General features: G+C 40.8%; 1 protein-coding gene across 5 annotated transcripts in view; it reads left to right on the top strand.

Annotated features, from left to right (window-relative positions):
• Positions 1-15826, top strand: part of PIGN (phosphatidylinositol glycan anchor biosynthesis class N) — a 105114-nt gene that overhangs the window by 19372 nt on the left and 69916 nt on the right. For all 5 annotated transcript variants that reach the window (XM_019986836.2, XM_019986837.2, XM_019986835.2 and 2 more), the window contains 6 exons: positions 777-907; positions 2056-2172; positions 4530-4570; positions 7921-7980; positions 9150-9242; positions 9919-9974. In XM_019986836.2, the coding sequence (XP_019842395.2) occupies positions 777-907; positions 2056-2172; positions 4530-4570; positions 7921-7980; positions 9150-9242; positions 9919-9974 (498 nt within the window). The remainder of the gene's footprint in view (positions 1-776; positions 908-2055; positions 2173-4529; positions 4571-7920; positions 7981-9149; positions 9243-9918; positions 9975-15826) is intronic.

Here is a 15826-nt window from a genome sequence, read left to right as displayed (position 1 = left end):
AACAGTGCTATATCTAGCAGATAATAGTATAAAGTTTTGTATCCTATATTTCAGTAGCACTCCTTATATAATAGTATAAAGTTTTGTATCCTATATTTCAGTAGCACTCCTTGTATAAAACAGCAACTGTTTTTCTCACTTTTGCAGAGCATAAGATAGGAAGAATTCATATTATGCTTTTATTTTTCGTTTTAGACTAGATTTAGATTAGTCTAACTGGTAGTAAAGTCTATTAACTTCCAGTAATGAATACCTCATGCTTCTCATCTTTAACACAATGCATTGTCTTAAGTAATAAAACTTATACTAAACCACCCCTTGTTCAACTGTATGGAAAGCTTAAATATAGTTTGTCCAAAATGTATTATATCATATCATAAACACACTAAAGAAAGAAAATATTCTATAGCTGAAACAGTGATACTTAACCTGTTTGATAAATGTGGCAAAAGCAACATAGTTTACATTATTAGAGACATGAATTTAAAAGTCATCATTGTTGCATTTGAGACTTAAAAAGCATTCATGAAAATCTATTTGCTGATCAATACTTTTTTTAAAAAAAATTCTGAAAATGATTTCAGATTGTTTTACTTCTTTAAGAGAGGAAAAAGTGATTTTAACAATCTACAGAGCTCTGATTTAAAAACATTAAGGTTGAAATCTGAAAGTATTTTGGGAGTTATTGACTTTATCATAAATTCGTGTTGAATAAATTTGATTTTGCCAAATTAATGTAATTAATATAATTTGCTCTTCTTTTTCTTTTTAAACAGGGAATATTCAGACAATATTAAATTAGTTGATAAAGAATTGAAAGAAATTGAGTCTACTGTTAAAGATTTTTATGGAAATGATGGGAAAACAGCATTTATCTTTACCGCTGACCATGGAATGACAGACTGGGGTTAGTCTGTCTCTAAGTGATATATACTTTATGATTAAAGTAGTGGTTAATGTAGCTTGCAAATATTTTAGGGTATTGCAGAGAATTAGATGTCTTAGTATATGCAAAGTGTCTAGCACATAATAGTATGCATAAAATGTTAGTGTAAAAAAGACTAATCTTATTTAGTGTTTCTTTTACCTACGAAAGGAATATATTCTCATCTGACCTCCCAGGTGGCACAGTTGATAAAGAATCCACCTGCCAGTGCAGGAGACAAGAGACACGGGTTCAGTCCCTGGGTTGAGAAGATCCCCTAGGGTAGGAAATGGCAACCCACTCCAGTATACTTGCCGGAAAGTTCCATGGACAGAGCCTGGAGCGCTACAGTCCACAGGCTTGCAGAGTCGGACACAACTGAGTGTGTGCACATGTGCACACCCACACCCACACACACACACAGAGGGACCCCCCCTCCCCCAAACCCACGTTATCTACCTAGAAGTAACTGTATGTGATGGCATAGGGCGTGAGTTTAAGGTGGTGTTGCTGGGGGACCTAGGGCTACTGACCTTGTCCACTAGAGGAGACTGTCCACTCTGCCAGACTCCCAAGGCAGACACAGTGTCCAGAGAGCAAATCAAGGCAAAGCGGAGACTTGGGTCCCCGAATCACAGTGTAGAATTCTGATGAGCGGGTCCCACTTTATAAGGGGGTTTGGGCTACACCAGCCAGAGTGGCCAGGAAGAAAAGCAGACCGAGACTCTGCTGTCCTCTTCAGAGCAGACCTGGCCTCAACCGCCCGCCCCAAACCTGGGCGGTTACTCCCCAGAGGAGCCTTCCCTGTGGTTTCTGCCTTCGCTGCCCTCTGGTGGCGTCTCCTCCAAGCCTTGGTTGTTGTTGCTCTTAATCTTCTTTCAACCAGAGCCACTCCACGGATGTTCTGGTTTTTCTTTCTGCCTGTTTGTTGTGATGCTCTGATTTGCCTGGAGAATATTTTAAAACTAATTGTTAAATAGAGATGCAAGCTTTTGGGAGTGTGGTGGCGGAAATTAGCTCTTTATGGGTCAACCCTTTACAATGAAGTATTAAAAAATATTTAGGTCTAGGTTAATCAGGTATAGATTCATCTTTATATACTTACATTGCTCTTTGTGTCTTATTTGTAGGCTCCCATGGAGCTGGTCATCCTTTAGAGACTTGTTCTCCTTTTATCGCTTGGGGAGCTGGAATCAGGCTTCCCCAAAAAGTGTCAGCTCAGAAATTTGATGACTCATATTTGCAAGGTAGGTATGCTTACCTTTATTGTTTTTATGAATGTGACATTTTAAAATCAAAGTTTAATTTTAAAAAATGACTTTTCAAATTATAGCTTTCATTTTGTTATTTGTGACATTACTATTTCTGTGTATTAGTTTTGTATAGTTTATATTTCATTTATGATATTCAGCTTAAAATACACATTATTATTTGCCTTATGAAAGTTCAAGTGTACTATTCTTTTTTCACAAACCTTGTTACTCTAGGACTCAGATTAAACCCTTGGCTTAGATCTTACCTGCAAAGACTATCAATCAGATGAGCCACACATATGTCATAATTTATGTTTCAAAACTGGGCAGACTTTGCCCTGTCTCTAGTACTTTTGAAGGCCTTCTCTGTTGTGCAAGCCTCCTTGCACAATCCATGATAAAAAGGAATTTCTTTTTCCTTGGAGCTCTGGTTATCTTGTAAGGTAAGGGTCTTTTTAGAATTTCAGAGCTTTTACTAATTGGACAAAATAAATTCCTCCCAAGTGTCCTTCTCTGAATTAGTTGTGTCAACTCATTCAAAGTACTTGTTAAGAATATAGATTTTTTAAAAAATTACAGATTTCTAGACCTTGTCACTAGATATTTCGATTCCATGAGTCTGGTTGAGGCCTGGAAATTTTCTTTTTAAAACCTTCTCCAGGGATGTGAACTCACAGCTGTATTAGGTGTTTCTACTAGAAGATTTTTGGGTTTATATATTAAAGTTTTCTTACATGTTCTGTCTTTTTTTGAATTTTTTGGAGATATAATTCTCATACTATGAAATTCACGTTTTAAAGTCTGTAATTGAATTTTCTTTAGCATGTTCACACGGTTTTGCCTCTACTATGCAATTTCATTGCTCTCCCCCACCCCACAAAAAACCCTTGTCCATTAGCAGTTGCTCCTCACTCCCCTCTCCATTGTATGTGTATAAATCATATTCTGTTCAGTTAGCTTATGGGCATTTGGGTGGTTTCCACATTTGGGCTATTTTACAATGATGCAGCGAACCTTTTTGTATGGGTATGTGTTTTTATTTCTCTTGGATAGATTCCTAGGTGAGTAATAACAGTCATATGTTCCTTATGTTTATTTTTCCAAACTGCCAAACTGTTTTCCTAAGCAGCTGCATCATTTTGTATTCCTATACTCTGTGTTAAATAGATTGTTTTTGTTGTTTAGTTGCTCAGTTGTGCCTAACTCTTTGAGACCCCACGGACCATGGCCCACCAGGCTCCTCTGTCCATGGGATTTCCCAGACAAGAATATTGGAGTGGGTTGCCGTTTCCTTCTCCAGGGGATCTTCCTGACCCAGGTATCAAACCTGCATCTCCTGCTTGGCAGGTGGATTCTTTGCCACTGAGCCACCAGGGAAGCCTGTTAATGGATTAGATTGGGTCTAAGTAGGAGCTAGGTTAAACGGTATGTTTGTACTTAGGAAACAGAACTTTACTTTGGCAGTTGATTTCAACCCACTCCAGTATTCTTGCCTGGAGAATCCTCATGGACAGAGAATCCTGGCAGACTGCAGTCCATGGGGTCACAGAGTAGGACAGACTGAGCTGCTAAGCATGTGCTGCTCTCACATTTGGAATCAGTGGTGGCAGGAGCATCAGAGCCAAAAACGTTCATGTATTTTGCAAGCAGCTGCCGTTACAAACGGAGAAGGCAATGGCACCCCACTCCAGTGCTCTTGCCTGGAAAATCCCATGGACAGAGGAGCCTGGTGGGCTGCAGTCCATGAGGTCGCTGGGAGTCGGACACGACTGAGCGACTTCACTTTCACTTTTCACTCTCATGCATTGGAGAAGGAAATGGCAACCCACTCCAGTGTTCTTGCCTGGAGAATCCCAGGGACAGAGGAGCCTGGTGGGCTGCTGTCTATGGGGTCGCACAGAGTCGGACACGACTGAAGCGACTTAGCAGCAGCAGCAGCAGCGGTTACAAAAAGGAACAGCTTAGATTGCCTACCGGACGGTCGGCTGCCTTAGTAATCGGAGTGGGACTGTCGCTGCTGTTGTGTGACAGCTGTTATCATTGTGCCTTTTGCTTCCATCTTTCCTTCCTTAGCCTTTTGATGTTTTGAAACAATTATCCCCTAATGAGCATTTTGGAAGTTTAATAAACTATTACAGAAAACATCAAATATATTTTATTGAGTTACTCTTTTAAAATTCTAGTTTAAAAAAGTTTGCAGCTCTGCCTTTTTAGCACCCTTGTGGTTCATACTTGGCTTAAAATCGACTGTCCCAATACTTTGTTTTTCCATTGACCACCTGTAATAATAAAATAACTTCTTTTTTTTTTAATTCTTAACATCAGCACTTATGTTTATTTGTATCTTTCAGAATGGAAGTTGGAGAATTGGAAGAGACAAGATATTAATCAGGTATTCATTATATTTAATCATGTTCAAATTTAATTTTCTCTCCTATAAGAAGTTTAGAACAAAAAAATCTGGGAAAGAAAATTGTATTAAAGATGATAAAAGATTTTTCTAAAACATTTCATTTACTAAGAGAAATCCTGCTAGTGTGAATATTTTCACCCCGAGTAATCCTTTTTTGGCAAAATAAAGCAGCCTCAAATAAAACTGAAAGGAGAAGACTGCCTCCAAATACCACTGGCTAATTACAGACTTATGATGCAAATTGAAATGTGCACGCCTGTTACATTTGTGAGGCTTTTTTGTCATGGGCGCCTTGCTCAGTTGCTTTCAGCACAGATCTAATAAAACCCCGTGGTGGGTTTCTTTCCTCTTAGTGTGTCAGTTACTGTTTCTCTTTTATTAACACAAGTTTTATCTTTAATTCTACCCCCAAATTTTTACAAATGCAGTGGGAAAAAGTGACAAGAGTATATAGGTTAGAAACCTGACATTATGGGATCCTTACACTGTAGGAGACCTTACATCACAGGACAGTGCCGGCCAATCGAATAGTTAGACCGGCAGCCTCACCTTACATTATAGGAATCCTTACACCGTAGGAGACCTTACACCACAGGACAGCACCGGCCGATCGAATAGTTAGACTGGCAGCCTCACCTGAGGTAGGAAGCACATAATTTTCTTGTGCTATGTAGATAGCTGTCTGCAAGTGAAAGGCATGGTATCGTTGGTGTGTGTCCTCCAGAATGGCAGGAATATCTTACACCTCCTCCAGGTCACCTCACACGTTCACCTCAGAAGCTGGATTTCCTTACTGTGGAGGATTAACCAAGGCCTGGGGTCTCATTTTCAGCTGTGTGCTTACAGAAGCCTTTTCTTTCTCAGCATATTAAGAATGGTCTCATCTCTCCAGATGAATGCTTATTACCCAAGCAAATGAAAATGTGTAGAATTGGATAGCAGTCTATTAATTTGCAATAAAAACCACTGTCAGAGGGATAGGAATATCTTGAAGTTCATAAAATAAGAGCATGTATTATTTATAGCCAGACTGGATTGTAATCAAACAGTGAATGCCATTGCTCTCTGAACGCCGCTTCAGACCTGCATTAGATGAGAGTTCTGCAGTCATCCCTTCCGCCAGTGTCGTTCTGCGTCTGCAGTATGTTTAAGCCCTGTGCAAACATTAGCACTGACACTCAGCATTGACATACTAACATTAAACTTCATGTGACAGCTATAATGGTGAAGAAAAAAGAGACACAGTCCCTCCCCTAGGAAGCTTATAGTTTAGGAATAAGATAAATTTTACATTTATCTTTACTTATCATACAAATAAATGTAAAATTATAGCGGTGATAAGTGCAGCAGAGGAGGCCTGGGAAGCCATGAAGGCGTAGAGCAGATCTGTCCGGTGGGCTGTGTGGTCAGCAAAGGCTTCCTGAGAAACTGAGGCCTGAGCTGAGACTGAGCCTGAGTAGAGGAGGCCAGGCCAGGGCAGGAGGCGGGAGCTTCGCAGGCCAAGGGGCAGCGGGTGCCCAGAGGTCTGGGAGGGGGCACATGCCACTTCAAAGGACCCTGAAGAAGGCGGGTGAACAGAGCACAGACACCGTGGTTCAGTGGGAGGCGGAAGGCAGACGCTGGACCGTGCAGGGCCTCGTGGGCCTGTGGAGTTCATCCTTAAGTTGGGGGAAGCCCTCCTAGTGTTTGAAGCCTGGGGGGTGGCATGATCTGAGGTTTTACGACAGGGTCGTCTCTCTGTTGGAGGACAATTCAGAGGCCAGCAGTGGAGGCTGGGGAAGGAGAGGGTGCAATCAGGCGGCCAGGGGTGTTGTCAGTTTTCTGTGAGATGGGGCTTGGTAAAGAGGACGTAGATGGTGAAAGTGAGACAGACTGAGAGCCTGGGACGAAACTCCAACTTTAAATGAGGGCTTGAGAAGTCAGCTCTGAATGTTCATTGGAAGGACTGATGCTGAAGCTGAAACTCCAGTACTTTGGCCACCTGAAGTGAAGAGCTGAGTCATTGGAAAAGACCCTGATGCTGGGAAAGATTGAGGGCAGGAGGAGAAGGGGACAACAGAGGATGAGATGGTTGGATGGCATCATCGACTCAAAGGATGTGAAGTTGGGTGGACTCTGGGAGTTGGTGATGGACAGGGAGCCTGGCGTGTTGCAGTCCATGGGGTCGCAAAGAGTCGGACACGACTGAGTGACTGAATGAACTGAACTGAGAAAGTAGGAGACTGGAGACTCTAATTGCCGGGTTACAGAGACCCAGAGGGGGTGGTCTGCACAGTGCCGAGTGGTCGGATCATTATAATCACAGCAGCGTCTGCAGCTGCTGGTTAGTGTGGGATTATTACACACTAGTACTTTATAAATTGTCTCATTGGATCATGCCATAATTCTGTAAGGGAGAAACTTTTATTTATTTTTTAACTGACAAGGAAAACTGAAGCATTGGAGAGTTGAAATAACCTGCCCAAGGTCTCAGAGATCACAAGCAAAGTGTTTGAAATTGGGCATTCTGACAGCCAAGCACTTGATTGCCTGAAACATTATTGGGACTAATACAAAAGCAATCAATTAGATGTAGAAAATGGAGGTTATTAGTTCTGTAGTGAGTGCAGTCTACAGGATGATAAAGAGTGAAAACAAGTTAGAGCAGCCCAAGGACGGATGGGGAGGTGAGGCCATGGAGACTGGATGCGTGGACCGCTCTTCTGGACACTTGGACCTGGAGCTGCCGCTGCTGTTGCTAAGTCTCTTCAGTCATGTCTGACTCTGTGCGACCCCATAGACGGCAGCCCGCCAGGCTCCCCCGTCCCTGGGGTTCTCCAGGCCTCCAAAGCCGTGCTCGAGGACTTGTGTCTAAAGAGCCTCTTATCCTGCTTGATGCCTTTTTCTAGACGTCACTGACTGGCCAGCCAACCTCCTTCTGCTGTATTCTTTCTTTAATTAATATATAATATATGTGTATATATATATCTAGTTGAAGTCTACTTTTGCTGTTTATTTTCTGTCTAGTACGCATCCTTGTCATAATACCCAAAAACTGTTACATTAGGTGGTCAGGCTTTTAACTTGTAGAATAAGTGACTTTTCTGTTTTATATGTTTTACTTTGGGGGCTCCTAGTGATTTCAAATTTAGGTTTTCATACGTTCATGTACCTCTAGCAAATGACATTTTTTTAGAGATCAATATCTACTGTGCATGGAATAAGTATTTGATGATAATGGATTAAAATGGATATCATGGTTATCTTTCAAAATACAGTTATACAAATTAAATTACTTAATGTCCTTGTTGATCTGTTGCTGTCTTAGATTTAACTTCTTCTGTTTGCAGGCTGATGTTGCACCGTTGATGGCAGCTCTTATTGGAGTTCCCTTCCCTCTTAATTCAGTGGTAAAGAGTACAATTTTCTTATCAACTCTCAGAATAAAAGAAAAATTATCATACAGTAAAATTTACTTTTTATGTGCTTCTGAATCCATTTAAAGAAAATTTATTACAAAGATATTGCTGGTTTGCTAGATCAGTGCTCCAGAGACTCAGGACAAAGAAAGTCACTGCAGTTCCTTGGCAGAGCCAGTCTGCAGGGTCACCGACCCGCATCGTGCCTATTGCACCGTCTGTTCCTTGACCCTAAAGCTTCAAATTCCAGTGTTTGTTAGCATTTGAGTGGTCCAGCCTGGATTACTTGTCTACCCTTCAGTATGGGAAGGCAGGGGACCTCGTTAGACCCACTATGCTCCATCTAATATCTCAGCTTCCAATGGAAATGTTTTTAAGATGGGAGCTGGATGCTGAAAACCTAAAAGACAAACAGAATCCATTCCCATCAGCCATTCTTTTTAGCCCTTCAGCTCAAAGTTTAAAAAAATAATATCATCTGCCTCAGAGCTCTGTCATTTGATCCCTGTAGTCATAAAGGTGTGTGTGTGTCTGTAACTGAAACCAGAGTTGCAGAAAACAGCCTCACTTTTACATACAGTGTAACAGTGTGGAGCTTCCCTGGTCACTCAGTCGGTAAGAAACCTGCCTTCAGTGCAGGAGAACCCGGGTTCGATCCCTGGGTCAAGAAGATCCCCTGAAGAAGGAAATGGCAAACCACTTCAGTATTGCCTGGAAAATCTCATAGACAGAGGAGCCTGGTGGGCTACAGTCTGTGGGGTCACAAGAGCTGGACAGATGTAGCAGCTAAGCCCTGAGAGCACACTCCTGTTTTCTTATGTCTTTTTTTTAGTGTGCTGGCTGTGGCCCGCCACAGTAGCGTTTCGTGTGTGCAGAGCATTTAGTGCACTGCCTGCCATATAGCAATCTTTTGATAAATTTTAGGTTTTATTGGACTTAATTCATCTCTTTTGCTTTATTTATTTTATTATATGTATTTTGTGAGAAAAGTAATAGAACATTTTTCAGTTACGATTTAAAAAAATATTTTTTAATTATTCTAAGAATTTATTTGTCCATATATCTTATCTCTATTGCTTCCCTTGTAAGTCTGTTTTGTTTTATAAGAATAACCTGAGCTTTGTTAGCGCTAATATTAAACCAGTGTTTATTATTTACAGGGAATCATTCCTGTGGATATGCTTAATACCTCTGATCTCTTCAAAGCAGAGAGCATGTTCACAAATGCAGTACAGATTCTTGAGCAGTTCAAGGTAAAACAAGAGCACAGACAAATATGGACATGATTCCAATTTTAAAACTGAATGTATCTTGTGAAAATATTTGATTTTGCATTTTAAGAAATGATTTTCATTATTTATTATCTTTAAATTGTTTGTATTTGACTAGTGTCCTGAAGTTTCACATTTCTGAGATGCACTTTTCATGAATCAGTTTGAGGGTGTAGAATTAGCTCTGAGGAGCGTCCCGAATTGGTAGATATCACATATGCTTATAAAGACTACAAACCAAGTCTCTGTCAATGGACTCTGCCTTGTAGAAGTAGTTTTAGAGATTGCAGCATTTCATGTCGTTCTGCGTATATTATTATTTGCATTAACAACTTACAGAAATGACCATTTTACTGAAACTTGCTGCTATTCATAATACTGTTAATGCAGCATGACTTATTTTGTTTCCTAAGAGTTAAAAAGTATAGCTTAATTATATGACATTTTGCAGGCTTGATATACTTCATCCTCAGCGTGTTGTAATGGTACTATATAGCATTAACATTTTCTTTAAATATTTATGAAGTAGGATACTAACACAAAATTCCATTTATTTCTGTCTCTGAAGAACCATTTTAATGGATATTTGTATTTCGAAATGAAATTAGTTCATTTTTTCTCTCATCTAATATAAAATATTTTCACGCTTGGTTCCCAGGTAAAAATGACTCAGAAAAAAGAAGCTACTTTATCGTTTTTGTTTACACCATTTAAGTAAGTCTCTTATGTTTTTATTAACTTGTAGGAAAGAATTTTTCATTGAGTTTGAATGCTTGACACAATAGATTAGGTTCTTAGAAAATTCGTCTCTTTTGTGTACATTAGTGTCATATACCAAATGAAAGCCTCTTCTGTCGTTTTGCAAGTAATGAACCAGGTGCTGTATACCTTTGAGTGGCTCGTAGAGGGGATACAGGGGTGTAGAAAGACAGGAAGCATGAAGGAGATAAACTCAGCACGGCTTGACTGGGGAGGGGTGCGGCTCTTAGCCTGGCCGAGGAGGGAGGTGCTCATGCCATTCTGGCTTACAGAAAGAAAGGAGAGCTGGCGTGAGAGGTGAGGCTGGAGGCTACTGAGCTCAACTTGCATTTGAAGATACATGAATTAGTTAGAAATAGGGATTTGGATCTCAAGATAGAGATGAGAGTTGGTTAGGAGGATATCGGATCCATCAGCATAAAGATGGGGTGGAAACCATTGCACGTGTAGGAGGCCTAGGGTGAACGTATGAAGTGAAAAGGCCGATGGTCTACTTCTGGGAAACACTGACAACTGCTTGGGCAAAGAGAAGAGCAGGTTTTGGTGGGGAGCAGATTGTCCCATCCCAGAAAGATGTGCTTTCCTTGAACTGGGAACGGGGTTATTTGAGACAAAACCTGGCTGACCCACTCGGGTGGGCGCCTCCTGGGGCGTCGTGTGCAGTTAGCAAGGATTCCCATTGAATTAGGAAGGATTTTTCTCTTGACCAAAATAAATACAATTTGTTTCAAATATGGGTAGTAGGGATGTGATTGCGTGACTTCACTGGAGTCGTTTTTGACAACTTACACATCGTGCTAAGTTGCTTCAGGTGTATCCGACTCTTTGCGACCCCATGGACTGTGGCCCACCAGGCTCCTCTGTCCATGGGATTCTCCAGGCAGGAATACTGCAGGGGGCTGCCATGCCCTCCTCCAGGGGATCTTCCCAAGCCAGGGATTGAACCCACATCTCCTGCATCTCCTGCATTGGCAGGCAGGTTCTTTTCCACTAGCACCACCTGGGAACCCATCTTCTATGGCACTAGTGTGTGCTGAGTCGCTTCAGTTGTATCTGACTCTGCAACCCATGGACTTGAACCCGCCAGGCTCGTCTGTCCGTGGGATTCTTCAGGCAAAAACACTGGAGTAGGTTGCCATTTCCTTCTCCATATAGCAATAGTGGTCAATCCTAAAGGAAATCAACCCTGAATGTTCACTGGAAGGACTGATGCTAAAACTGAAACTCCAGTACTTTGGCCACAGGATGCGAAGAGCTGACTCACTGGAAAAGACCCTGATGCTCGGAAGGATCAGGTCAGGAGGGGAAGAGGACGATACGAATGAGATGGTTGGATGGCATCACTGACTCAATGAACATGAGTTTGAACAAACTCAGGGAGATAGTGAAGGACAGAGAAGCCTGGCGTATATAGTTCACGGGGCTGTAAAGAGTCAGACACGACTTAGTGACTGAACGACGGCGTTTACCCTTGGAATCACGTAATTACCAGTCAGCATGGCAGCTTGCTTCTGTGCGTGCGTGTGTGTGTGTGTAGGGGAGCAAAAACAAAGCGAAATTAGGATTTCACAAGTCAAAATTAATTATATAATATAATGATATATATAATAATGTTAGTGAAATATTATACTAATTATATATGTCAAAGATAGAATTATCATTTGAAGAGTGTCCCTAGCTGTAAGGTCATCACATATGCTTATAAAGACTATAAGCCAAGTCTTTATCAATTAGAATTAGAGTTAGAATTCTAATCCACCAATTGGAATGTTCCCTATAGTATATTATATAGATATCATATGCATCTGTTTATTAATAACACAGTAGTATAGTCAGACCTAACTAAATAAATAACTAAATAAATATTTTATCAATTCTTGGTATGAAGAAAATACACAGGACGTTGAAAATAACAGCTACCTTAGGTCAGCAACCTTACAAAGACTTACCAGGGAGATGCTCTTCTGCAGGAGGTTCAAATGCACGTTGCCTGATTTCTTCCCCTCGGCCCGGGAGCTGACCGTGACCTTGCCCTGCTCTGAAGCTCAGCACCTGCCTGGCAGCCGCTGCTAGCTTTGTGTCAGCTGGGGACCTGACAGAAGGGCTGATTCTCATCCATTGGCTCACCCATCCTGCCTGCAAACTTTTCTGGCTGAAAAGCACCACGTGTCAAAAGCCTGCAGCATGACCAAAAAAGCCCAAGATAAAATAAAAAATTAACTTACGAGGAAATAGATAGTTGAAGGAATAGCAAAGGACGAAAAACATTAAAGTCTTGAAATCCTCATAAGTATCTGAGAAGCTGTTTTATCCATAAGACAAAAAGTGGCTCAAACTTTACAAAAGGAGGAGTATACGGTGCATTGTTTAAAAATGGGAAATGTGTCTAAAACCTCATGGAATGATAAATTGTACAGGAATGAGGAAAGGGGAGGCCAGTCTTCCAAATTAGAACAGCAAGTAGACCTCAAATGAAGTGAAATGGATTTTCAGTAATATATGGATTGATGAGGAGCTAGAGGAAACACTAGAAGTCATCATTTCTTCATCCCTCTTGCAGTGGAAACTTTAGGAAAAGGAAACATTTGTTTACAGTGTGCGACAACCGAAGATGTGACGTGATTTGGAACAACTGAGGGAGACGACTTGGTCAGAGCAGACATAGGGAGGGGTTCATTTCTGTATTGGGAAGCTGAGAGTTGAGAATGATGGGGCAGAGATTTATTGGTTGTCATTATGCCCCTCTGTACTATTTATTGTTATTAAAAATTATATTTGTGTATATATATGTGTGTGTGTGTGTGTGTGTGTGTAAGGCACTTTCAGTTCAGTTCAGTTCAGTCTCTCAGTCGTGTCTGACTCTTTGCGACCCCATGGACTGCAGCACACCACGCTTCCCTGTCCATCACCAACTCCCGGAGCTTAATCAAACTCATGTCCATCGAGTCGGTGATGCCATCTAACCATCTCATCCTCCATCATCCCCTTCTCCTCCTGCCTTCAATCTTTCCCAGCATCAGGGTCTTTTCAAATGAGTCAGTTCTTTGCATTAGGTGGCCAAAATATTGGAGTTTCAGCTTCAGCATCAGTCCTTCCAATGAATATTCAGGACTGATCTCCTTTAGGATGGACTGGTTGGATCTCCTTGCAGTCCAAGGGACTCTCAAGAGTCTTCTCCAACACCACAGTTCAAAAGCATCAATTCTTCGGTGCTCAGTTTTCTTTGTAGTCCAACTCTCACATCCATACATGACTACTGGAAAAACCATAGCCTTGACTATATGGATGTTGGTTGGCAAAGTGATGTCTGCTTTTTAATATGCTATCTAGATTTGTCATAGCTTTTCTTCCAAGGAGCAAGTGTAATTTAATTTCATGACTGCAGTTACTATCTGCAGTGATTTTGGAGCCCCCCAAAAATAAAGTCTGTCACTGTTTCCATTGTTTCCCCATCTATTTGCCATGAAGTGATGGGACCAGATGCCATGATCTTAGTTTTCGGTACGTTGAGTTTTAAGCCAACGTTTTCACTTTCCTCTTTCACTTTCATCAAGAAGGTCTTTAGTTCTTCCCTTTCTGCCATAAGGGTGGTGTCATCTGCATATCTGAGGTTATTGATATTTCTCCTGGCAATCTTGATTCCAGCTTGTGCTTCATCAAGCCTGGCATTTCTCATGATGTACTCTGCATATAAGTTAAATAAGCAGCATGACCCATATATAGCCTTGACGTACTCCTTTCCGGATTTGTAACCAGTCTGATGTTCCATGTCCAGTTCTAACTGTTGCTTTTTGACCTGCATACAGATTTCTCTCAGGAAGCAGGTCAGGTAGTCTGGTGTTTCCATGTCTTTCAGAATTTTCTTTAGTCGTGTTCAACTCTTTGCTACCCTATGGACTGTAGCCTGCCAGGCTCCTCTGTCCATAGGATTCTCCAGGCAAGAATACTGGAGTGGGTAGCCATTTCCTTCTCCAAAGGATCTTCCCAACCCAGGGATTGAACCCGTGTCTCTTATGTCTTCTGCATTGACTGTTGGCTTCTTTACCACTAATGCCACCTGGGAAGCCCAAATATATTAATATATATAGCTTTTATAAAATATAATTTAAAAAGAAATAAAAAATAGAAAATCCCCTGGTGGCACAGTGGTTGGGGCCTGGTGCTTCCCTGATGTGGGCCAGGCTCCATCCCTGTCGGGGAACTAAAAGTATGCAAGCTGTGCAACGCAGCAAAATAGATAAGTAATAAAAATGGTGAATATTAAAGTGATTTAAAAGATAGATACTTTAATCATTGGCATGAATCATAAAGTCATGCAGTCTATGGGCACAGATAAAAAAGAAGTTTCTTCTTTCATATAAATTTTAGAATCATGTTCAGTTGTATATAAAATTCTTTAGTTATTTTAATATACTTAGGAAGCAGTTGGAGAGAATTGACATTTTTTACAGTATTGAATATTATTTATTTATATCTTCTGTTATATCCCTAAGTAAAATTTTATCATTCTTCACCCAATATACATTTCTCATTATTTTATTCCTAGATATTTTATTTCTAAATATTATGAGTAGTATCCTGTTTTTCGTATTACAGATGCTCGGTATACCAGGAAAAACAGTTATCATCATTTATCATTTGAGTACAATGGGTTCTTTAATTTTCTCTATTCCAATGAGTTTTTTTTCATTTCTACACATCTGTTTCAGTCACCTTTATATATTCACCTAATGTCAACACTGTCTGCTTTGAAACTACAATATAATTATTGGCACATAAACATTATAAAAGATGAAAGTATACTGAGGTTACACATTCTTTTTGTACAACAGAGCTTCCCTGGTGACTGCTGGCAATGTGGGAGACCCGGGTTCAGTCCCTGGGTTGGGAAGATCCCCAGGAGAAGGAAATAGCAACCCACTCCAGTATTCTTGCCTGGAGAATTCCATGGACGGAGGAGCCTGACAGGCTACAGTCCATGGGGTCGCAAAGAGTCAGACAGACTGAGCGACTATCAGTCACTCACTCAGGTTCTTGTTACAAGTAATTGTTCAATGAAATCCTTCCTTCTTGAATAAGTACTGTATTTCTTTTTTTCTTCTTATAAATATATTGTTCACTCATTGGTACGTGTGAGAAAATTTATCTCTGAGGTATTGAGAACTGAAAATTCAGTCTTGAGATTTTGCTCAGGTGATCAATTTCACCAGCATCACTAGATTTTGGTTTATTAATGTCTCTTTACCATTCTTCCGTTGTCTTATTTAGTCTTTTTTAGCATGAGTAACTGATGAATAATGTCATAGTTCTTAGGGTGATGAAATAGTAAATGTATCATCAAGATTCAGAAACACAAGATTGCTAGAATCTTACATCTTAAACTTGTTAAAGGGTCCAGTGGATCCACATGTTCCCTGGTGGCTCAGTGGTAAAGACTCTGCCTGCAGTGCAGGAGACCCGGGTTCGATCCCTGGGCGGGGAAGATCCCCTGGAGGAGGGCATAGCAACCTACTCCAGTCTTCTCATCTGGAGAATCCCATGGACAGAGGAGCCTGGAGGCCTGCAGTCCATAGGGTTGCACAGAGTTGGACACGACTGAAGCGACTAAGCAGCATTTTATTCTGTTATTTAAAAGTAAGTAAATTTTATTTTCTTATATATTTTAAAGACCTCCAAGGAAGAATAAAAATCATGAAATGCTCATGACAGATAGAACTGCTCAAAAAAACCCCTCAAAACTAAAATTGGGTCTAATGGACCCTGAGGCTATGCCTAGAAGTGACCAGCAGGTGGGGCTGCATGACTAG

The sequence above is a fragment of the Bos indicus genome, chromosome 24 (genome assembly GCF_029378745.1).
Source record: "Bos indicus isolate NIAB-ARS_2022 breed Sahiwal x Tharparkar chromosome 24, NIAB-ARS_B.indTharparkar_mat_pri_1.0, whole genome shotgun sequence".
NCBI lineage: Eukaryota > Metazoa > Chordata > Mammalia > Artiodactyla > Bovidae > Bos > Bos indicus.
Note: the sequence above shows the minus strand (reverse complement) of the source record. Positions and strands in the feature narration are given on the sequence as shown.